Source organism: Typopeltis vanoorti, chromosome 17, assembly GCF_054136105.1.
Source record: "Typopeltis vanoorti isolate ZY-2024b chromosome 17, IOZ_Tvanoo_1.0, whole genome shotgun sequence".
NCBI classification, from domain to species: domain Eukaryota; kingdom Metazoa; phylum Arthropoda; class Arachnida; order Uropygi; family Thelyphonidae; genus Typopeltis; species Typopeltis vanoorti.
This window is the reverse complement of record NC_143565.1, coordinates 4363393-4389635: the sequence shown is the minus strand read 5'-3', so window position 1 is coordinate 4389635 and position 26243 is coordinate 4363393. Positions and strand designations below refer to the sequence as shown.

Here is a 26243-nt window from a genome sequence, read left to right as displayed (position 1 = left end):
AGTAAGATAATCCAGAAACTCTGTTCTAGAAACCAAACATGGAACATTTTTGAAGCCACTTCAGGCCTCCAATAATAAGCAATGTGGTGGATTCCCACTGGACAATGAAACAGATTTCTTGTTCAGTACAATATACAGTACAATATTTTTTTGATAAAAAAATATCAAAAAATTGCTATGAGAATAAAAAATATTTTTTTAAAGAAATAAGATAAATTTTAGCAGCATAGAAGATAGAGTATGTTACCATGCAGAAAACAAGGATGGAGATTTCCACTGAAGAATATCAAAATAGTAACAAATATTCATGAAAAAGAACAAGGAGCATAATGTATTACAAGAAGAATCTCCTGTAACTTTAGTATGTCAACCTCTATGCTGCCAATTGTTAATTACTGAAGAAAAGAGCCTTCATAATGGATGGATGGAGCTAAATTCTTTTAAGGACCCACTCTTTTTATTAGTTTTTAAGATAACACTCAACCCACAAAAGGCTGTAAACCTATAGAACATAGTACTAGGAATGAAAAAAGGGTTAAAAAAGATAATCCAAAACCTTGGATTATCTTTTTTTTTTCAATATCTTTCAAGCCATTACAGATCTTTGGTAGTCTCCCAGTTTAATGATATTCACAAAAAGGAAGTTCTGTGCTACAATGGGTTTCAAAACTCATTATATGGATTAAAAGAACAGCGATGTTATCCACTTGGCAAACAAGACTAATATTTTGTATATGAAGAACTAGGCTTTATCCCAATTCTTCTTTCCTATAAATTAGCAGATTATTATCAAGCTGTTGAATAACAACAGATAAATGGCAGCAAGGTTAAAGGAATTAATTCAGCGAGTTTAATCTGAAACATATAAAACATAGTAAAATAAAAATTAATACAAAATAAAGCACGCACACACACACACACAAATATATATATACATATTTTTTAAAAAGAATTGAATGACTAGAACCCGGATTTAAGTAAAAAGGTTTTAATATTAAAGCATTACTAGTTTCGGCTTGTAACAGCCTTCTTCAGGTGACATTATAAAAGAAAGAAAAAAGAAAAAACACTGAAGCTTAAATAAACTAAGAACATCATAGAGAGTCTACTATACATAATTGACATTAAAATGTTGTGGTTGTATTTAAAGGCTGTTCTTTCATTTGTTGTATTGTTGGGAAAGTACGTGCTAGTAGCATCTTGTGAACGCCAGTACATGATTACAGCTGAATGACTATCTGGAAGGTTGTAGCTCAAGTTATTATTTAGATGAACAGGACTGAAGATGTTAGTAGATTTTTCCCAGCAGACTTTGTGACTTTGGCTTTCATCATTAGGATTAGCCGAGAAAAGGATATGACTTGATAATGCACTGGCTCGCTGTGCATTATCAAGTCAATGTCCCTCATGTGTTCTTCCATACGCAATTCGATAGATTTGTCTGTCTGCCCAAAATAAGGAATATCAGAATCACACAATATTTTATATACACAGGGTATTTTAGATGATGATGACAAGGTTTTGGGTGGCTTATTAAGAAACGGATTTTTGGAAGTGGAGTGAACAAGGTTCTGATATTGTATTTTCTTAGAACTTTGGCTAATTTATGTGAAACTGTACTTATGTAAGGAATGGATATATTACAATGGACAATTCAAAGTATTGCCTTTGAATCTATTTGTTTCTTCTGAGCGATGTCTAGGAGGATTAAGAAGGAATTTTTCAATGATTCGCTTAGAATATCCATTAACTTTGAAAGTAGTTTTGAGATGGTTTATTTCTGTAAGAAGTTCATTTGGGTCATCCAGAAGAGAATGGGCTCTATGTTCCAAGGTGGAAATTATTCCAAGCTTATGAGGAGGGAAGTGATGGGACTGACTATGCAGATATCTGTTGGTATGCGTTGGCTTTCTATACATCGATATTTTGAGTTTACCAGAAGAGCGTGTCAATTTGACATCAAGAAAAGGCAGGGAATTATCCGTTTCAAGTTCAGCAGTAAACTTAATACTTTGATGTCGGCTACTGAAATGTTCGAGGAAAATCATAAGGGAATTATGTCCATGGCTCCAAATAATGAAGACATCATCTACATAGCATTTCCAAACTTTAGGTGTTAAAATAAAGGAAGAGATAGCCTTGGTTTCAAAATGTTCACTAATGTCCCAACAGATGAAGTCCTAAGATTACTCAAGGACAAGTATTCCAAAAAAATGTTAGCCTTGCTTACACATTGCATCAAGTTCGGTTACTTCAAATTTCAAGATACTATATACAAGCAAAATTATGGACTGGCTATGGGTAATCCTTTATCCCCTGTACTCGCAAATATTTACTTAGAGGATTATGAAACCAAGGCTATCTCTTCCTTTATTTTAACACCTAAAGTTTGGAAATGCTACGTAGATGATGTCTTCATTATTTGGAGCCATGGACATGATTTCCTTATGGTTTTCCTCGAACATTTCAATAGCCGACATCAAAGTATTAAGTTTACTGTCGAGCTTGAAACGGATAATTCCCTGCCTTTTCTTGATGTCAAACTGACACGCACTTCTGGTAAACTCAAAATATCGATGTATAGAAAGCCAACGCATACCAACAGATATCTGCAAAATCAGTCCCATCACTTCCCTCCTCATAAGCTTGGAATAATTTCCACCTTGGGACATAGAGCCCATTCTCTTCTGGATGACCCAAATGAACTTCTTACAGAAACAAACCATCTCAAAACTTATTTCAAAGTTAATGGATATTCCAAGAGAATCATTGAAAAATTCCTTCTTAATCCTCCTAGACATTGCTCAGACAAATAGATTCAAAGGCAATATATCTATTCCTTACATAAGTACAGTTTCACACAAATTAGCCAAAAGTTCTAAGAAAATACAATATCAGAACCTTGTTCACTCCACTTCCAAAAATCCGTTTCTTAATAAGCCACCCGAAACCTTGTCATCATCATCTAAAATACCCTGGTGTATATAAAATATTGTGTGATTGTGATATTCCTTATTTTGGACAGACAGACAAATCTGTCGAATTGCGTATGGAAGAAAACATGAGGGACATTACTTACAAGAGACAGCGAGCCAGTGCATTATCAAGTCATATCCTTTTCTCAGCTAATCCTAATGATGAAAGCCAAAGTGTCACAAAGTCTGCTGGGAAAAATCTACTAACATCTTCCGTTGCAATGATGAACTAGAGAGAAAAATCGTAGAATCTAGGGAAATCATCTTCAATCCTGTTCATCTAAATAATAACTTGAGCTACAAACTCCTAGATAGTCATTCAGCTGTAATCATGTACTGGCGTTCACGAGATGCTACTAGCACATACTTTCCCAACAATACAACAAAAGAAAGAACAGCTTTAAATACAACCACAACATTTTAATGTCAATTATGTATAGACTCTCTATGATGTTCTTAGTTTATTTAAGCTTCAGTGTTTTTTCTTTCTTTTATAATGTCACATGAAGAAGGCTGTTACAAGCCGAAACTAGTAGTGTTTTAATATTAAAACCTTTTAACTTAAATCCCGGTTCTAGTCATTCGATTCTTTTAAAAAATATGTATGTTAACCAAGTTAATGATCATTCATTCATATATATATATATATATATATTTTAAATGTGCATTATATTACCTTGTTTCCTATTGTTTTCTTAGGAGGAAAATCAAAAGTGTTTACTATTGGATTTTTCTTTTTAAGAGTTTTGTGTAAGGCATAAAATTGAGCATATCGGCGATATATATTCCATTCATCATCCCTGATACGAATGTAAACCTAAACATAAAACAATTATAGTCTAAATATTATTATTATTTGATATTATAATTTCGAAACATGATATTGTAAAATAAAAATGCATAATTACATCTTCACTAGATTTCATTTGATCATGTCTTAATTGTAAAATCTATTGGTGTAAATATTACAATACAAGAACATAAATGATCCAAATTTATGCTCCTGATCAATGGCATGAAGATGATGAATTAGATACTTCCTACCAGCAACTACAGGACTTTAACAACAAAACATACACAAAGGGCATCCTAATAATGATGGACTAATTTGGAGTGGACAAGAGAAACAAAAGAGGCAAAGGCCTGTCGGAATTCTGTAAAACATAATCTATTCATCCTAAACACCATATTTTTCCATTGACCATAATACAATATAATACACATGGACATCTTTGGATTATTTATTATTATTATTTCGTCACACCTTCAAGGAGTCCAAAGACTCATCGAAGGAGGGCACTTGCTCTACAACTGTCTGAAATTTTTTGTTGTTTATATTGTGTTTTGCTATATGTTTGTTGTATTGTTTCAGCTTCTGAAGACGGTGTCCATAAAGAAACATACATCAGTGGCTAGGAAGGCTTCTGTACGAAAGTCTGGTTCTGCCTTGGATTTTTCGCAGTGGATGCATTGCAAAACTGCTATATTTATGCACCGAAAAATGTGAAAGACTTGTGGAATGTTTGGGTAAACGAGAAGGAAAGTGTTAATGTATGTGAAAAATGTCTGGATAGATTAGAGTGATTAGAAATGGGAGCAAACGTTGAGTCCATAGTAGAAGAGCTTTGGGGAGTTAGTGACAATGAAAAGCGAAATGATACATCTGGAAAACTAAAGGAGAGACTGGCTGATGATAAGGAGAAGGAGGAAGTTAATGTTATAAAGAAAGCGTCAAAGGACAGTGATTTATCAGTATTTGGGGATTCGATCATTAGAGGTGTGATTACTAATAAAAAACATGCTTTCCTGGTGAAACAATGAAGTAGATAACTGATGCATTGCAGAAAAGGAAATACCAGGTGTTAAAATTAGTGGTAGTCGTGGGTACAAATGACTTAGTTGGGGAGAAAAAAAAATGTTGATAGAAATTTGAGGAAATTGTTGAAACAGGAAAAGAAGAATAGTGTTGTTGGTAAAGTTGTAGGCATGTTGCCCAGATATGATAACAGTGAATTGAGAAGAAAAGCAGAGATAATGAACAGCAAGATGGCTGATTTGTGTGAGGCAAAAGGGGTTCAAATTTGTAAATCTGTGGAGTGAATTTGAAAGGAAATTCAAATGGTATAAATCTGATGGATTACATCTGAATGGGTTTGATGTTGGGCATTTGGAAACGCTATTGTTTTCTGAGAGGCACAGCATCAAGAAGTTAATGTAGCAAATGATCAGAGTCAACCTGTGAAACAGGATAGCATAAATCAACAGATTGTACTGAAGGAGGAAAATGGATATGAGATTGAAGATGTGGTAACAGCAGCACAGGATGATGGAATGCATAAAGGTGAGGATGAGACAGGTAGAAATGAAAATCACAGTCAGGATCAAGGAAACTGGAGTGGTCACACCGAAGAGAGAGGTGTAGTATAGAAGCTAGAATAGAGAATGTTGGTGCTGGTAGAATGACCTCAAACACACAGCGATAGTTATGTTTATACACAAATGTAAGGAGTATTTCAAACAAGAGAGGAGTTCGTTGCATTGATTGAGACGGTATGCCACAAAATAATTGGAATAAGTGAAACTTGGTTGTCTGAGGACAATGTGATATCAGGAATAGAATTAGAAGAATATATAATTTTCCAGAAGGATGGAAATACGAAAACAGGTGGGGGGGGGGGGAAGGGTTGTTAATGATGGAAGAGGAATTGTGTCCACAAAGTGTGGAAGTTGGTAGTGCACACACAGATTTTGAATCTTTGTGGTGCAAAGTTGAAATAAACAGGTTAATATATCTGATAGGATGCTGTTATAGGCCAGGGAATGCAGAGAATCCTGATGGGAGACTTTAATTACAGGAATATAGACTGGAAGGAGGAAATAGTATATAGAAACAAGGAGAGCGAGTTTGTAGAATTTCTGAGAGATAAATATTTTAAGCAGCATGTGATTGAAGCAACTAGAGACTTTAATGTTTTGGATTTGGTGATAACTTCACAAGCTGTAGTTGTTAATGAAGTGTTCACACTGCTGCTGGTTGGTAAGAGTGATCATGAGGTAGTTATTTGGGAAGTGATGAAACAAGAAACGATCACTGCCAAAAATGGATACATGTGGAAGCTCTGACTTCAGTTAGCATCAGTATGTTGGGTAGATGAGCTGAGTGAAAAAGATGTTGACAATGCATGGAAAGTCACAAGCAGTATCTAACAAAAGCAATGCATATCAAGGGTTAAGTGTGTAGAGTAGGAGTGAAATGGATTAACAGTGAAATCAAACAAGCTGTGTCGGAAAAGAAAATGTCATGGAGGAGGCAAGAGATGGTGGTAGTGATCAAATCTATAAAGTGCAGGCTAGAAAGGTGACATCTACAATGTAGCAGCAGCCAAAGAGCTTGAAAAAGTTAAACACCCTCACATTAAGAAACCTGAAATCTTCCAAGAGCTAAAAATGCAAGTTGCAACTATATATGGTAAATCTATCCTCACGATTTCTAACAGAAGCTATCAATGCACTGAGGTGCTGTCACACTAAGAGAGTTCCCTTTTGTGGTGGCTAATAATGTTAATTTTGAGGTGATCAGCCATCCATATATTGATTTACTGACATCATCAGATGCTGTATGGTCACTCTATTCCTCAGTCCTCACCAGGTGGTCCTGTTGTATGCTTTTCTGGAGTCTTCAACTCTCTGAAGACTGGTCACTCCAGACATACCATCCATCCATCCATCCACCCATCCCACTGAGGGTCTACCTCTTACTCTTTTTCCAGGAACTTTAACTTCTATTACTCATTTGAGAAGTCCTCCTTCCATCATTTCAATGTGTCCAAAGTATTTCAGCTTTCTTCTGTCAATCTTCTAGGCGTAAGATTCTACTGATCCTTTCTAGCAGCAATCCACTGTCTGCCTTTCAGTATGATAGCCTCAACAGCCTTCTGTAACATATCTTAAACATAGCTATCCTTTTAACTATCAGACTTCTTTAAGTTCCAAGTTTCACATCTATAAGTCACTGTTGGAAAACCAGCTGTATCCAGAATCCTCACCTTGTTTCCTGTAGAGAAAGATCCATCCTTGCAAATTTTAGACAAGTCTCTGATTGTTGTTTCAGCCATTTCCAATCTTCTTCTAACATCTTCTGAAGAGCAATTCTTCACATTAATAATGGATCCCATGTGCTCAAACTTGCTGGTTTCCTCAATTTTTTCTCCATTAAGGTAAACTTGTTTCTTAGGAGTTTCCCTGTGTGCATTTCCTTTGAGAACCATCATTTTTGTCTTGCTAGGAGTGAGATGAAATCCTTTGTTCATACTGATCTCGTTAACTTTGTCAAGGTTTTGTCCTAGTTCTTCCTTGTCATTACAAAGGAATACTGTGTCATCAGCGTGCCTCAGATTACTGGTCCATCTGCCACCTATCCTAATTCTTGTTATAAGCTCATTCAATGCTGCATTCATACTAAACAAGTGAGGAGACAGTAGGCAACCTGCCTATCTGAATCCAATCAGTTAATCCAACTCCAGTTCTTACTATGGCTTCTTGTTCACTGTACAAGTTGGCTACCAACCTGATAATAAATTAAGGAAAACCTATTATTTTCATTATTTCCATAATTTCACATGATTGTCATGTAAAAACAGTCAAAAGCTTTAGAGTAGTCTATGAAACACATTACAACAGGAAGTCTATATTCTCATACTTTTCAATGATCTGATCTCTGAATATACACTTCCCTTTCTAGAAACCTGTTTGTTCTCCAAGCAATTCTGTCGCAACATTGGCCTCAATCTTATGTAGAATAACCATTAATAAAAATTTTGCTTCCATGAGAGATTAATAGTTCTATATTCTTGCAATCCTGCACATCTCTCTTCTTGTGCAGTGGTATGGAAACCGACTTCTTCCAGTCACTAGACCAAGGGTTTTCAACCTTTCAGATGGTGCGGGCTGCATTAAAAATTTCAGTGAAGCCCGCAGGCCACTAAGCTATACTGCGGTATTTAGAATTGTAAGATACTTTCCAGATTCACAAGGAACGCTGTGCATTTGATACTTTTACATAAAATCCTATAAAAATAAACAAACTCAGTTTTAAGAGTGTAGGTAGGAGTCGGGTTCATGACAAGTAAATACAATCAATACTTGAAAAAAGATAATTTAATGAAGAAAACATTCATTTTTTACAATGTCAATGGGAAACTTGGCAATGCTTTTTCCTAGAGCAGCTTGTTGATGTTAGCATGAATGTTGGAAGTCGCTATGCACAGAGTATTCTCAAGATGTTGGTCTGTAATCTGAGCTATTGTCTTGGACTTCACATGCTATATTCTGGAAAACTGCTCACATAAGTATGTGCTTCCTATCAAAGCACACACCTGCAAAGCATGTCGGCGAAGATTAGGGAATGCGTCCTCAGAAATGTAGTCCTATAATTTTTCTCTCAAAGAAGAGCTGTTTTGAAGTTCAAACAGCTCCATATGTACTGAACCTGGCATTTCGGCAGCATTGATACTGAATGGCATTGAAAATAAATCTAAAGAAGACAGTTGGTTATGAAATTCACTAAATCTCTCTTCGAACTCACTTCGCAACACGGCTAATTTTGTAGCGCATTCATCAAGAAATGAACAGTTGGACTCAGCGAGAAGCTGAAAATAAGTTAAGTCTTTTTTTTTTTTGTGAATTGTGCATCCCAAAGTTTGAGCTTGGCCACAAAAGCTTTGATGTGATCAAACAGAGTATGCACCAGTTGATATTTGGATTGTAGCCGCGTATTTAGGTCATTCATATGTAACGAGATGTCGGTCACAAAGGCAAAGTCTGTCATCCACTTCGGATCGACGAATTCCACAATTGGCTTCCCCTTGGTTTGCATGAACTGCTGTATTTCGCTCCTTAAGTCAAAGACTCTTTTAAGAACCTTCCCTCTGCTCAACCAACGCACATCACCATAATAAACCACATCGCTATGATCCGTTTCACACTCTTGGGTCAAAAACTCTTGGAATTGACGATGATTCAATCCTCTTGCCCTAATAATGTTGACGACAGTCACAATAAATTTCATGACATTCTCAAATCCAATAGTTTTCGTGCACAAATTCTCCTAATGGATTAAACAGTGGTAATGGACGAAATCTTTTCCTTCTAGTTCCGGTTCTTTCCGTAGCAGCTCAACAACTCCTTCATTCTTTCCCACCATAGCAGGGGCATCGTCGGTTACCACACCCTCAAGGTTGGTTAAGCTGAGGTCGAAACGCTGGAGCGTTTTCTTGGTGGCTTCAAGAATATCAGTGCCTTTTGTCGTTCCCTTCATAGGTACAAGTGCTAACAGTTTTTCCGTCACATTGAAATGTTTATCAATGCCATGGATAAAGATAGCCAGTTGTGCTGTATCTTTCACATCTGTGCTCTCATCTAAAGCAAGTGAATATGATGTAAATTCGGACGGCCATTTTTTTAAAGTTACTTCAATGTCATTGGCAAGTTCTTCGACACATCGTGCTACAGTTACCCCAGACAAACTCGGTTTTTTAAACACTTCCTTATTATTTGGGCACAGAATATCCCCAGCAGCGGTGAGACACTCTTTCGCAAAGTTACTGCCCAAGAAGGCTTTTGATTTTTTAGCAATTTTTTCAGCTATTACATAACACTTACTATTACATAACTTACACATGCTTTGCTCTGCCTTTTAACCTCCCTACCGGCCAATGTAGATGAAATAGTGCACCAAATTGCACTTCTTATCCATGTTATTCAATGGGTTTTAGAGCTTCGTATCCAGATTTAGCTCGACGTCTATAGAAGTCGTGGCCGGTTGGAGGGTTAAACGTCACCTGCTGGCATTTTAAATCAATTTGGAGATGGTTCACTTTGTCCACACGAACTGCTCTTGAAGGTGATTGAAATTGGATGCATGCTTTGTCTCATAGTGTCATTTTATATTTTATTCTTTTGATACTGACACTGCCTCACGACAAATTAAACACACTGGCTTATTGTCAATCGGCACAAAAAAGTACAAATTGGTCCACTTTTCATTAAAAACCTGACCAGAATCACTTGATTTACACTTTTTACTTGTAGATGCCATAGTGATGGAAGGTGAACCCAAAAAATTATCCAAAATGGCCGTATAATGGTTATTATTCACTGAATATGTCTCACACTAATGAAAAAAGTCTGGCAAAATAAAACCACAATAGGCTATGGCTGACATGACGAACCTGCATGCACTTATACACGAATATCACACTGTTCATGACTGACTGACTGTGGATGAGATCCTCTTGTATTTATATGAAAATAACGAATTATCGAGAACCTTCAAGATGTATCTGGAAGGCACTAGACAGCGCATTAGAACAAACTACTGCTTCAGCCATCTACCTGCGATGCTAGTACTTAAGTACTGCTTGGCGCTGGTAGATGGCTGAAGAAGGATGTCTATTTAATATTTATTTTTAAAGGATTTTATGTAAAGCAGGTGTGGCCAACTTCATTCTATATGAGGGCTAATATACGATGAGTGGTAGCGTCACGGGCCGCACACTTTTCGATAGAACATAAATAAAAATAAACTCTGCATTTTTTCAGGGAAATAGTTATATGTATTGAATTACTATATTTGTATCTATATTTGATCACTGTAACCAGATCAGAGCAAGTGAGTTTCAATGATGCATTACTCTAGAGCGCATAGAAATCTACCACTCCCACGCCACTACTACAACTTGCACAGAGAAGCAGTAGATTTTATAAATTGAGTAATCCTTTTAAAGCAATTTTGATTCCGTGTTGAGAATATAAATTGTTTCCGTCATCAGAAATAATGAATATAACTAGTATATCAATTAGAAAATCTGCAGATGATACTAATAGCTAAATTGATAATACATATAATTTAATATAGTTTTTATCTTGCCGTGGGCTGCACAAATTCATGCTAGGGGCCACATGTGGCCCTCCTGTTGGCCACCTATAATGTAAAATATCAAATACACGATGTTCCTTGTGAATCTGGAGAGCATCTTACAACTCTAAATAGCGCAGTATAGTTTATTGGCCAGAAGGCTTCATTGAAATTATTTTTTATTTAATCATGTTTTAATGTTAAGTAGTTATTTTTTCAAAATGGCCGGAGGGCCACGACAAAGTGCTCCACGGGCCATAGGTGGCCCATGCTTTGAAGATGCCTGCACTAGACCATGATCCTGTCTTCTATATTCTTGTAATCAATCTATAAAACACTTAATGAAATCAATAATCAATCTTGTAATCAATCTATTCTTGAAATCTTGCAATTCCTGTAATCAATCTAAAACACAATTCCTTAATGCATAACAGTATACATATCCACAAAGAGATGTGTTTTGCATTATGGGAGATACTGGGATAGGATTGTTGGTAGCTTGCTCCACTTTGCTACGAGTTGCCTGGTGTTGTACTACTTACCCAGTATCTCCCATAATGCAAAACACATCTCCTTGTGGATATGTCTAATGTTATGCATTAAGGGAAGGGCCACAACCCAGACTAGTTTCGACCTTTATTGAGGTCTCTTCAGTGGGAGCCAGGCCCAAGTGGAGATACCAGGCAGAAGCATTAGCAGGTCATCTCTACCTATAGGAGTTGCCAAATGGTGTGCCACCCGTTTTTAATAAATTACTTTGGATTTAGAGAAAGATGTTGAAAGTTTATTTTTCACTTGGTTAGAGTATAATAAATTTAGTTTAATCCTTTATGCAAGTGTGAGCAAACAAAGTTTGTGCCTGAAAGTATCTTCAGGACTGGGGTAAGGTGGTACAACACCAGAGCACTCCTTGCAAAGGTGGAGCAAGATACCAAAACTCCTATCTCAGTATCTCCCATTGGTAGCTTGCTCCACCTTTGCAAGGAGTACCCTGGTGTTGTACCACCTTACCCCAGTCCTGAAGATACTTTCAGGCACAAACTTTGTTTGCTCACACTTGCATAAAGGATTAAACTAAATTTATTATACTCTAACCAAGTGAAAAATAAACTTTCAACTACTTACCCAGGTAAGATAGTACAACACTATATTCAGTCCTGAAGATATTTTCAGGTGCAAACTTTGTTGGCTCTCACTGGGATAAAGGATTAAACTAAATTTATCATAGTCTAACCTAGTGAAAAATAAACTTTCAACATCTTTCTCTAAATCCAGAGTAATTTAATAAAAAAAAAGGTGGCAAACCTTTTGGCAACTCCTATAGGTAAAGATGACCTTGCTACTGCTTCTGCCTGGTATCTCTAACTCTGGGCCTGTCTCCCACTGAAGAGACCTCAATAAAGGTCGAAACTAGTCTGGGTAGTGGCCAATCCCTTAATGCATAACGGTATATCCACAAGGAGATGTGTTTTGCATTATGTGAGCTACTGGGATAGGAGTGTCGGTAGCTTGCTCCACCTTTGCTATGAGTTGCCCGGTGTTGTACTCCTTACCCAGGTAAGATAGTACAACACTATATTCAGTACTGAAGATATTTTCAGGCGCAAACTTTGTTTGCTCTCACGGGATAAAGGATTAAACTAAATTTATCATAATCTATAAAACACTCTTATCCCTCTATCCCCTGTGGCCTTAATTAACTCTGCTGGGATTCTACCTGCACCTGGTGCTTTATTGTTAATAAGCTGTTTAATTGCTCTTTTATCCTCATACCTAAATGGAGGAAGCTACAAAATTTTCCTGGTGAGAGGGCTCTTCCAAATTTTTTTTATTTTTTTCTGCTGTACAGTTCCTAACAGTACTCGTCCATCTGTTTTTGATTTCCAGTTCTTCTGTTAGTACTGCTCCATTCCTGTCTTTGATGGCATTCAATTTGGGTTTAAACTTATGCTTTCCTCACAAGCTAAATGAAACATCTTTTTTTAATTGTGCCCACTCATCTGGAAATCTATTTCTTCATATATATCAGCATAATAATAATAATAATAATAATAATCATAATAATTTTCCTTGTCCTGCTTGATTTTTTGACTTCTTTATGTAATCTCTTATCTTCAGACCCTGTGTCTCTTTGTTTCTCTAACTGCCTCTTTTTCATCAGATCCCATGTCAAATCTGATATTCATGGGTCTACTGGTCTTCTAATTGGGCCTAGATACCTCTTGGCTGTATCCTATATTATAACCTTGACTCCTTCCCAAAGAATTTCAAGTGAGTTCTCCTGCCTAGTCTCCAAAAGAGCATTCAACCGTCTTCACATTTCTTCTGTGAACCTGCTAGGGATTACAGATTACTCTGAGCGGGATCTAACTTGAAAGGTTTTATAGTCTCAGTCTTACTTTGGCTGTTATTAGGTGATGGTCTGTATCAAAGTTTCAGGGAAAATATGAACATAAAAGATCCTTGTCTTCCACTGTTGGAATGCCAGGATGTAATCAATCGGATGGCTAGCTGTGTATCTGGCGTGGTTGAAATATAAAGGCATTTTTGATATGCAGTTATTGTGGGTGATTTCGTATTTTATATAGTAATATAATCATTTATTTATTTCTAAGCCAGCAGATTGTATATTTTCTATGTTATTTTATTAGTGTCCCCATTTTTAATCTGTGAATCATTTTTGATGCTTGAAATGACTTTTAATGGTACTATTTTGATCAAGTACTTATAAGAAACAACTATGTTATACCAACTAGTTTCACCAACTGAGGCTGTCAGCATCTTCAGGGTACATAACTAGTGTAAGGCACTAAAAAGTTAAAAACTGTTACAAACTATAATCAACCGATTCCAATTATATTAGACAAAGAACAGAGCGCGTACAATACATACATAGAGCGGCATGATCTCACTTGTTGTTATTTAGGAACGTTCTATAGTTGGCACTGTAATTCAATTCTGGTGAGTTTAGAGATCTAATAAGGGTCTTCCAGATAATGGGCAAGATTAGTCTTTGGTTCCTGTTAAGGTTCTGTATACAGCGGGCAACCGCTGTGGCTTCTTTAATAATTCGGGAGCAGAAGTCCTCCACTATGTAAGGAATTGTGCTTCTATCCCACTCTATGATATGGTTCGTTCTTGAGAATTGAAAAGCTAACCCCGATTTTTCTTCTCTGTTATTATTGATGTCACCAATGTGTTCTTTTTGCCTAATTTCAAGGCTCCTTGAAGTCTGGCTGATGTAATTCAAACCGCACGAACAGGGTATGTTGTAAACTCCAGCATATTTGAAGAAAGGATTGATATCTTTTGGAGATCTTAAGAATTACCTAATCGTTTCTGTAGGTTTAAAGGCCACTCTTATTTTACGTGATCTAAGGAGTCTTGCAACCTTATTCGAAACTTTCCCTAAGTATGGAATGACGATGGTAGAAATATAACGTATGTCATCTCGTTGTCTTTGTGGGGGGGGGGTGTCAGAGAAAAGTATCTTGTGGATGAGTCTTCGAGGAAATCCATTCATGGTAAGGTGGTTGTTAGATATCAGGGATAGTTCTTCCTGGAGGCCTTGTTGATCTGTTGTAGAGAGAGAGAGGTTCAGTTCTTCAGCATGTGTACAATGCTAAGTTTCTGAGAAATGTGGTGGGAGGAAGTGAAATGTAAATAACATCCTGTATTGGTAGGTTTGCAGTAAACCGAGAGGTTGATACCACCATTCGTTAGCTTCTTAATTAAAGTGTCCAGAAATGGTAATTGGTTATCTTTTTCAAGTTCTAGAGTGAATTTGATTGTGTGGTGTAAAGAGTTGATTTTGTTTAGAAAGTCTAACAGGTCTTTTTTGCTTGGTTCCAAACAATAAAGGGTGCTAGTGAGCCAAGCGCTGTAGACGTGTCTAAGAAGAGCTCCTGATTGAGATAAGTTATTATAGGAATAATTAAGTATATATTAAGTATTACATAGTAAATAGTATCGTTTCCTTTAACGTGTCTGGGTGATTTTTGTGTGTTTTTTGAATATTTTAACAGTAAACTGATAGATCGATTATCTGTGCTCATAGCTCCCATAAAGAGGAACATAAAGATGGCATCCAGGTCGCCATATTTGTCTGAAAATCTTAATTTAAAAGACTTGATTCAGTGTTCCGTTTGTGAAATGTATGCATCGAGGAGAGTAGTTGGAGTCTGGTTAAACAATGATTGTGGAGTGAATGTGTGCAAAAAGTGTAAAGAATGTGAGGATTTAAAGAATGTTTCCGGTCATGTGAGTGATATTGTTGAAAGTGAGAATCTAGATAACAGTGATATTCGAGGTATGAACGAGGATGTTTGCAAGGTAGTACCTGATAGCTGTGAGAGTGGCATTGATAGAGTGAAGGAAGTTAAGCATACAGAACGATTGAATGAATCATTGGAAAATAAAAATGACAACACTGACACAATGAGTGAAATAGCTCTATTACACGGAACGATACATAGTGTAAACCAGCAACTGGAACGTTGGCAACAATCTTTAACAAGCGTACCGACTAATAATTGGCAAAAGTATGATAGAAAAAATAAGGGTATGATAGTGAGTGTAAACAAAATGAAAGAGCGTGTACTATATGGAGATTCCCTAGTAAGAGGTTTGTTGAGAGTTTAACAAAATCGTACCAACCCAGTGGGACTGTAAAGAATGTAAGCGAGTCAATTAGGATGCAAAAACAGCAGGTGAAGGATTTGATAGTGGTAGTGGGTACAAATGATTTGAAAGGAAATAAAAAGGCTATGAGTGAGAATGTGAAGGAAATGCTTGAGGTAGCAAAAGAAAAGAGTGAGAGAGTTAGGATGATGAGTCTGTTGCCACGGCATGACAGTGAACAGTATAGAAGGAGGTCATAATTGCTAATGACTTTATGCGTGAATTATGTTTGATGAGTGGTGTGGAATTTGTGGATGTGTGGAATGAGTTTGATGGGTGAAAGGATTTATATAAAATGGATGGATTACATCTGAATGGATTTGGCGTGCGGAGACTTGAAAAGATGTTGTTGAATGTGGTGGAAGTGAAGTTACAGAACCAGGGAAACCAGAGTTATTAAGGAGGGGAGAGGATAGATTTGCAGATTTTAGGGAGACAGTTGAGTGTGTGAATGTGTGTAATATGCCCAAGCGAGTAGGAAAGACCACGAATCAGAATGGGATAGTTAGTAAAAGCCATCAAATTGGGATGGGACAAATCGGCTTCTTCAATTCATATATACAAATGCCAGAAGTATTAGGAACAAGAGGGAAGAATTTTTGGCCTTGGTTGGCACTTCCAGACCACAGGTTATTGGCATTAGTGAAACATGGCTGACAGATGATGACACAGCTAGTGGGATTGAATGTGAGGGGTATGGTGTGTTCATGAGTGACAGGGAGAATAATGGTGGGAGGAGTGTTATTGATGAAAGCTGATGAGCTACAGCCAAGAAGAATAGAAGTGGAACTGCAGGATAGAGAAAAGAGCACATTTGAGGCTATTTGGTGCGAGATTGAAATTAGCAGAACTAAATATACAGTTGGGTGCTGCTATAGACCAGGTAATGGAATAGATGGTCGAGATAGTATGCATAAGCAAATAGAAGAAATGAGTGGAAGCAGGGTAATTATTATTGGAGATTTCAACTATGGTAACATTGATTGGAAAGGATTAGAGGACGAGAAGATACATGGGAGGAAGGAATTGGATTTTATGCGGTTATTAAGGGATAACCATCTGCGACAGCATGTAATGGAAAATACTAGGTGTCAGACAGTGCTTGACCTGGTAATTGCATCTGAGAATTTGACTGTAACGAATATGACCACGTTGCCACCAATTAGTGAGAGTGATCATAGGGTCTTGACTTGGGAGGTGGCTAAAGGTGTGGATTTTACAATTAAGACGGGGGTACATGTGGAATTATCGGGCTGGTAAGTATGACAAGCTTAGGAGATTGATTGGTTCAGTGCCATGGCATGTACGACTGCAAGGGCTAGAAGTTGATAGTGCATGGGAGTCGGTAAAGAAGTGTTTGCATGAAGCAATGGCTGACTGTATATACCTAGAGTCCGAATAATGAATCAAGTAGGAGTTAAATGAATGAATAACACCATTAAGCTTGAGCTGCAAAAATAGAAACAACTATGGAGGGAATTCAAGGAGAAAGGTGACCTGCAGGCACATGAACGGTATAAAGCGCAGGGCAGACGGGTAACAAGTGTGGTAAGAAAAGCAAAAAAGGATTATGAAAGAACATTGGCCATGCAGGCTAAGAGAATCCTAAACAGTTTTTTCGACATGTTGCAAGTAAAAGAAAAAATGTATATGGCAGAATGATTTTAAAGAATGCTGATGGTAGGGAGGTAACCGAATCAGCTGATATAGTTGAATTACTAAGCGAGCACTTTGCAAGAATATATCATCCAGGTGGTGACATTGCAGAAATGAATGAACCAATAGATTATACTGGAATTGTGGTGAATGAAGTGGAGGTGAGTAGTCTATTGCAAAACCTCAATGTCAATACATCTGTGGGATTGGATGGTATACTAGCTCGTGTCGTACGTGAAGCGGCTAAAGAATTGTCAGTACTGTTGACCATTTTGTTTGAGTCTCGGGTTTGGGTTAGTCCCGAGATGGTGGAAAGAGGGGAAAATAGTTCCACTGCATAAAGGAGGTTCTAAGACTGCTGTAGTAAATTACCGACCGATTAGCATATCAGGAATCGTTATCAAGGTCTTGGAGAAATTAGTCAAGAGAAGAATACAGGACTGGATAGATGAAAATGGGATACTGTATGGGGGACAACATGGTTTTGTGAAGGGTAGATCATGCCTCAGTAACTTGCTCACGTTTTATAACACAGTGACGGCTGAACTGGATAAGGGTAATGGGTTTACAGTGATTCTACTGGACCTTGCCAAGGCCTTTGACAGGATACCACATGTTACTCTAATCAGTAAACTGGAGCAGATGGGGATGGATATAGGGTTGGTGAGATGGATAGGAGGGTGGTTGAAGGAGAGATACCAGAGAGTTTTTTATTCAGGAGTGGAGTCCAAAAGACGGCTTGTGACTAGTGGTGTGCTGCAGGGTTCTGTTCTTGGACCACTACTTTTCAATTTGTTCTTCAATGATATAGGAAAGGATTTGAGAGGAAGTGTTCACTTGTTTGCTGATGATGCAAAGTTGGGTAGAGCAATTATGAGTGCAAAGGATGTCAAAATTTTGCAGGATGATTTGGATAGTTTGGAGGACTCGGCTAAGGAAAATGGATGTCAATTTAATGTGGCAAAGTGTAAGGTTATGTATTTTGGAATGAAAAGATTAGCAGCAGTATACCACATTGGTGGAACTGTACTCCAGGAGATTGACGAGGCCAGGGATTTGGGAGTGTTGGTGGATAGGGAGTTGAAGTTTAGGGGGCACATTGCAAAAGTGGCCAAAACAGTTCATCAAATCACTTCGTTGTTGAAAAATACTTTAACAAGCAGAGACAAACAAGGTATTGTTCCTCTATATTGAGTCTTGATAAGACCCTATCTGGAACAGTAGTCTAGATGGGGTTTCTTCTTGATGGGGAGGAGGTGGAGAGGATCCAGAGACGAGTGACTAAGATGATAGCAGGTCTGTGGGATGAATCCTATGGTTGAACAGGTTGAAGATTTGTGGGTTGCAAAAATTGGTTGATAGACGGAAAAGGGGTGATATGATTGAGACATTCAAATTACTGAAGGGTTTCTATAGGATTAATCCAGAAGATATTTTTGATGGTGGGAGGACTAGGGCCATACATGGAAGCTGGGCAAGAGTGTGGTTAGCAGGGGTGTTAGAACTAGGTTTTTTGCTTGGAGAGTGGTGAATGAGTGGAATAAGCTGCCAGAGTCAGTTGTGGGCGCTATGACTGTGAATGAGTTCAAGGCGAGGTATGATAGATGCTGTGTGAATGTCAAATAGTTGCTCTCGACATGATGTTAGGGACTCCCTCGATGAATCTGTTGACTCCTTGGAGTTGCCCAAGATAATAATAATAATAATAATACTTTGGGTTTAGCGTTTACTTGAGATAAGATTTTACTTTCAAAATCCTCCATAAAGAGATCAGCACAAGATGGAGAGAGAGGGCTACCCATTGCAAGGCCAGTCAACTGCTGATATATGGTTTTATTCCATATGAAAAAGTTTGATGTTAAACAATGACGGAACAGAGAAGTAATATCTTGTGGGAGCAAACTTCATAAAGTATTGATGACTTCCTCTACAGGAATGTTAGTGAATAAAGATGTAATAACATCTAGGCTGGCGATTAGATCCATATTGGAGATTGAGATGTTGTTCAGTTTCTCTACGAAATGTTGTGATTTTTGAATATAAGTATCCGAATTATGGACATGTGGTTTGAAGAGGCCTGCCAGGTGTTTAGATAACAGATAAGTTGGCGAATTGATTCCATATAGAATTAGGCATAGTGGTATTCCATTTTTGTGTACTTTAGGAGCACCATATAGTCTTGGTGTAAGTGGATGCATAGATTTCAATCTTTGTTTTAACTCTATAGGTCAACGATTTAATATGTCACCATGTGACGTATTAAATCGTTGGTGTCATTGTGATTCTTTAGTGTTGGATCTGTGACTAGGACATGGTAGGTTGATGTATCCGATAGTAAGCTGTTAATCTTATCTTTGTAATCACTGGTGTTTAAAATCACTGTGGAATTTCCCTTATCTGCCTTTAATATGATAATGTCTTTTTTTTTCTTCAAACTATACAATGTTCTTTTTTCCAGAGGAGTGATATTTTTGTTAGGAGTTTTAGAAGATGAGAGGATGATACTACTTTTTAATCTAATATCATTAGCTATGGGTTCTGGTAACGATGAGACTGCCTTTTCTATATTACAAATGATATCCACTTTAGGAACATGATCAGGTGTTATCGCAAAATTGAATCTCCTAATTAGTAATCTCCTAATACTTGCCACTCTTCTATATATTGCACTGGATCATTTACACCAGTACGATATGCGCTGATAAAGTGCTCGTTCAATAATTCCACTATATCCTTTGCAGCTGTTAGTCTGCTGCCATGACTATCCACCAATGTCAGACTGCCATAATTATTCTTCCTCTTGCTTGCCATGTAGCAGAAAAATTCCCTAGAGTTAACCTTGGCCTGACCATCCAATCTGCTCTCATACAGCACCTTTTCTTTCTTTACCATGCTTGTTACCTTTCCAGCCTGCACCTTATACTCTTCATACCATGATCTGATCATCACCAACTGTCTTGTACCTCCTCCATTTCATTTTCATTTCCTGCACAGCTAGCTTGATTTCACTGTACATCCATTTCACTACCACTCTATTTACTCGCTTAACCCTCAGTATGCAGTCATACATTGCTTTTGTCAGATACTGCCTTATGAGTTTACATGCATTGTCAACATCTTTTCCACTGAGCTCATCTACCCATACTGATGCTAACTGACTACAGAGCTTCCTATAATCACCTGCTTTATACTTCCATATGTATCGATTTTTGGCAGTGACCTTTTCTTGTTTCATCACTTTTATTATTATTATTCAGGTCTCCATGGAGTCAAAAGACTCATCGCGGCACGTCCTTCCTAGGAAACACAAAGTCTATCATACCATTCCTTAAACTCACTAACTGATCTTGCTCTCACCACTCTATTAGGCAATGCATTCCACAGTCAACCACCCTCCATTCAAAGAAACCACTCCTCACCCTCTTACTCTCAGCTTCATTTCGTAACTCCCAAGGATAGCCCCTTGTGATCACTCCTTCCCGCTGTTCAATCAAGCGAAAGAACTCCCCAGTGTCAACCCTGTAACCACCTCTCAACAGTTTAAAAGTCTCAATCATATCACCTCTCCTTCTTCTGTCCTCAAACACTGCAGTCCACATTCCCTCAGCCAATCCTCATAACTAACATTGTACAATCCTGACACCATCTTTGTTATCCACCTTTGTACATTTTCCACAGTTAATTAATCCCCTTCAAATTCTGGGGACCAAATCTGAGAACAATAGTTTAAGTGTAGTCTGATCAGGATCTTATACAATGGAACAATAACTCTTATCTCTGCAGGTCAGCATCGCTCTCAGTATTGCAGCAATCCTCTGTGTTAACTTCACCACTTTTGTAATATGTCACCTGAATTTCAAGTTTCTATCAATCATCAATCCCAGATCTCATCTCTCCTACTTCCTCCAGTACATCTCCTGGAATCTAGTAGCACCCTCCGATTAATGTATCCCAAACTTCAAGACATTATATTTTGCTGCATTAAACTGAGACCCCCATTCATTTGCCCATCTGTCCAGTTTATTCAAATCCTCTTGAAGGGTTACCACATTCGCACTATTACTAATAACCTTTCCCAGATTCACATCCAAACAACTGAATATTCCCCTGCAATCCACTGACAATATCATTGATATAAAGGTTAAACAACACAGGTCACAGTATTGAACCCTACTTGTAATCTTCTGCCTCCTTGAAACTGCCCCACCATACCCAACTCTCTGATACCTATCGGACAGCCAATCATGAATCAAGTTGACCAACCTGATATCCAAATCCATGTGCTGAAATTTAAATATAAGCTTATCATGTGGCACCTTGACAAATGCCTTCACTAAATTCAAGAAAATGGCACTATATGCCTTTCCCTCATCAACTGCTCTTGTAACTTTATTATAAAAGGCTAGCATGAGTCTTGACAGACTTTATGTTCTTAGGAAGGACCTCCCACAATGAGTCTTTTGACTCCATGGAGGCCTGAATAATAATAATAATATTACTAAAACAAGAGCATCCCTTAACAAATCCATGTTGACTCTCACAGATAACATTATCGTCATCTGCCGAATGCTGTATCCTGGGCTGTGCTTTATATTCTTCATGCATCTGCTCTTCACCTGTCTCCTTATATGTCTTCCATAGCCTCTTTTTCACATGCAGTTCCTGTTTAATATTGTTTGTCATCCACTTTACACAAAACTATGTTTTCTTCTTCACTTGTGGAATACAGATTACTATTGCTGCTAACAAATATTCCTGCACAAATTCCCAAGCACTAATATCTCGCCCTTCCAATTCCTTCCTGCTTGAAACTTCCCTAAGTTGATATCTAAGACTATTATAATCACCAGCCTTATAATTTCACATATGTTCCCGTCTCTTTGATACTCCTGCATGTCTATTCATCTTCCAAGTTAAAACCACATGGTCACTCTCTCCAACTGGTGGGACTGATGTCATCTTAGTTATTATCAACTCTTCTGATGCTATGACCAAATCCAAAACTCTTATTCTCTCTATTACATGTTGCCTAAGACATTTGCTCCTCAAGAATTCTAGAAATTCCATTCCCTAATTGTTACATGCATCTTCCTCTCCCTAATTTATACTGCTGCAGTTAAAATCTCCCATAACAATCATTCTTCTTGCACTTGCCAAGCTCAACTTCCTAAACATCTCCTGGTCCCCATTATCCCCCACTATCTGTGCTTCTTGGTTTGTATCAACACCTTGCTACTTCTATTCCTGTTATTATATCCTCTTCTGTGAACCAAGTCTCAGTGATCCCAATAATCTTTGGCCAGGCTGATGCAATCAGCGCCACCAATTCCTCTCCTTTATTCCACATACTCCTGGCATTAGTATAAAGCATAAAAATGCCACTGTTTCTATAGCTAGCATTATCCCCTCTGGACTATATCAGGTAGCACTGGGCTCAGCGTTACCTGATATAGTCCCTCTTCTCCCAAGTACCCATTCCCACAAGAGGCCACCCCTAGTATTCTAGTTTCACTGCACTGACACACCAACTTGTTCAGAACAGCAATCTCTCCAGATGTCTACATCCCTCCTCATTTAAATGCAAGCGGTCTCTCACATACAATTCCTTTCTGTCCTCAAATGCCCTTCAAGCATCCACATATTCCAATGCTCTCTTCTGACACATTCTAGCTATTATGCTATTCAATATTACTGCTCAGCTTGTCACTATCATACCTAGGTAACACGCACACTATCTTTCCTCTCTGTGTTTTCTTTTGTACAACCTCAAGCAAGAATCTCATATCTCTCGCTGGTCCCCATTTTACATTGCTTCTCAAGTCATTCATTCCTACCATTACAATCATCTCATCCACCTTTTCACCCTTCTTAATCCATAGCCACACTTTCTATTGTTCCTCCAGTCAAACACTCCTCACCCATCCTATACTGCACACCACGGATCATTGAGTCCCTATACATTACACTTCTTACCACCCTGTTCCTCGACTGCTCACCTGCATCCCTCACCCTCTCTTCTCTAACACTTTCTGTGTTCCCCTACTTACCTGCCTTCCTGACATCACTCTATCCCTGGTTCCAGTGCTCCCTCACATTCTTCTCATTCCCGCTCTCCTACCATTTCCATTCTCTCCTCTTCTATCATTCCCATAACTCTCGCTCTCATTTCCCTCTCTTCTACTGTTCCTATTCTCTCCTCTTCTATCATTCCCATAATTCTCTCTGACTCCTACTCAGATTCACCTTGCATTCATCGCTTCCATTCATCTAATCTCATCTTACACACTTCTCATCTCATTCCCTAGACATTCCATCTGCTCTTTCATCTCATCTATCTCTCTCTATGCAAGTCAGCCACTCTTGTTTGCCATTCATCCTCCCAATCGAGACCATCTCCGAAAACTTCACAATCATTCAACCCTTCCGTTTCAATGTGTCACTCCCCACTCTCACTTTTTCATTCATATTTCTCTTGCTATTCTTGCCCTCTATCATACCACTCATCTCTCTACGTGGAGAATCTCCCGCCTCTGACTCAACGATGTCCATTATATTCTCAATGAGGTCAGTTATAGTCATTTCTAACTCACCAAGTTCCTACCATTGCCTGCATTTTGCACATATACGTATTTCCCTTCTCTCGCCTGCCACATATACAACTGCTGGGACGAATAAATTCCACAAGTCCCTAATGCCATAAAATCCTTTATTATATCATGCAAAATGGAGTCCTTAAATGGGGGAGGACTTGGTGATATGCCATTTGCAATTTTAGCTGCCGCTATTATTCAAAATAGTGTCGAAGAACTATTACAACTAAACACTAAATAAGTATAAGTGAGTATAACTATAGGTATAACTATATAAGTATAAGTTAACCATAAGTATAAAACATATTTAAGTATACTAAATATCTAAATAATGAAAACTTAAGTTATCTTCTTCTCTTCCACCGCTATGTCCAATTCAAACCCCACCTTCTCAGTAATGAAAAATATACAATATAGAGACAACAACTAACTCCAAAAACAACCACTGAAGGACACTTGTATTACAGAAAACAACGTAGCACAAATCTCCAAAGTACCTCATGATCATTCTCACCAACTGGCAGTAGTGTCAACACCTCATTAACAACTACTTCTGAAGTTATCACCAAATCCAAAACATTAAAGCCTCTAGTTGCCTCAATCACGTGCTGATACTTATCTCTCAGAAATTCCACAAACTTGCTCTCCTCATTCCCATACACTATCTCCTCCTTGCAGTCTATATTCCTGTAATTAAAGTCTCCTATCAGGATCACCTTCTTTTTACATGCCCAACTAATTTGTCTAAACATTTCACAACCAGCATTCCCTGGCCCATAACAGCATCCTATCAGATATACTAACCTGTTTATTTCAACTTTGCACCAGACACACAGATTCAAAATCTGTGCATGCACCATCAACTTCTACACTTTGCAGACACAATTCTTCTGAAAACATTATCAACACTTTCCCTCTTCTTTTCTCATCTCTATCCTTCTGGAAAATTATATATCCTTCTAATTCTATTCCTGACATCACATTCTCCTCAGACAACCATGTTTCACTTATTCCAATTACTTTTGGGCATACTGTCTCAATCAATGCAACAAACTCAGCTCTCTTGTTTCAAATACTCCTTACATTTGTGTATAAACATAACAATCGCTGTGTGTTTGAGGCTATCCTACAGCACCAACATTCTCTACTCTAGCTATCATACTACACCTCTCTCTTCGGTTTGGCCACATATCCACAACCTCATATCCATCTTCCTCTTGCTGTACAATCTGTTGATTTGTGCTATCCTGTTTCACAGGTTGACTCTGATCATTTGCAACATTAACTTCTTGACTACGTGCCTTCTCAGAAAACAATAGTCTTTCTAAATGCCACACCAAACCCATTCAAATGTAATCCATCAGATTTATACCATTTGAAATTCTCTTCAAATTCACACCACAGATTTACATATTGAACCCCTTTTGCCTCACACAACTCAGCCATCTTACTATTCATTATCTCTGCTTTTCTTCTCAATTCACTGTTATCATATCTAGGCAACATGCCTACAACTTTACCAACAACACTATTCTTCTTTTCCTGCTGCAACAATTTCCTCAAATTTCTATCAACATCTCCCCCCACCTCAACTAAGTCATTTTTGCCCATGACCACCACTAATTTTGACACTTGGTGTTTCCTTTTCTGCAATGCATCAGTTATTTGCTTTATTGTTCCACCAGGAAAGAATGTTTTGTGCACTTTATTACTAATCACACCTCTAAAGATCGAGTCCCCATACACTGATATACAACTATCCTTTGATTCTTTCTTTATGACATTAACTTCCTCCTCTTCCTCCTTATAATCAGCCAATCTCTCCTTTAGCTGTTTAATATCCTCTTCCAGATGTTTCTTTTCACTATTCATTTTCATTAACTCCTGCCGAAGCTCTTCTACTATAGTCCCAAGGTTTGCTTCCATTTCTAATCACTCTAATCCATCCAGACACTTTTCACATATGTTAACGCTTTCCTTCTTCTCGTTTACCCAAACAGTCCACAGATCTTTCACATTTTTTTCGATGCATATATATAGCAGTTTTTGCAACGCATCCACTACAAAAAATCCAAGCCAAAGCCAGACTTTTGTACATTAGCTTTCCGTGCTGCTGACATATGTTTCTTTATGGACACCATCTCAAAAGCTGAGGTAGTACAACAGCAAATTACAATATAAACAAAAGAATTCCAACAACACCACTGAAGGACATTTCTATCCACACTAAAAAATGCAGCACACTTTGCGACAAAAAGCAACACTATACACTAATGAAAAACACTTCTTTTTTTTTTTTTTTTTATCACAGCTAAAAACTACTGCTATGCTCATTTACAACACTAGCGCAAAATTAAAGAAACATTTATTCGCCATTATACTTTAAATTATCTTCTCTTATCTAAGATTTGGTTCCTTAAGAAGTGT

The 26243-nt window shown here is 37.8% G+C and overlaps 1 protein-coding gene across 4 annotated transcripts in view; it reads right to left on the bottom strand.

Moving 5' to 3' along the window:
• LOC150097105 (sorting nexin-29-like) overlaps positions 1–26243 on the bottom strand; it is a 780446-nt gene that overhangs the window by 112460 nt on the left and 641743 nt on the right. For all 4 annotated transcript variants that reach the window (XM_090406852.1, XM_090406853.1, XM_090406854.1 and 1 more), the window contains one exon: positions 3652–3792. In XM_090406852.1, coding sequence (XP_090262978.1) covers positions 3652–3792 — 141 coding nt within the window. The remainder of the gene's footprint in view (positions 1–3651; positions 3793–26243) is intronic.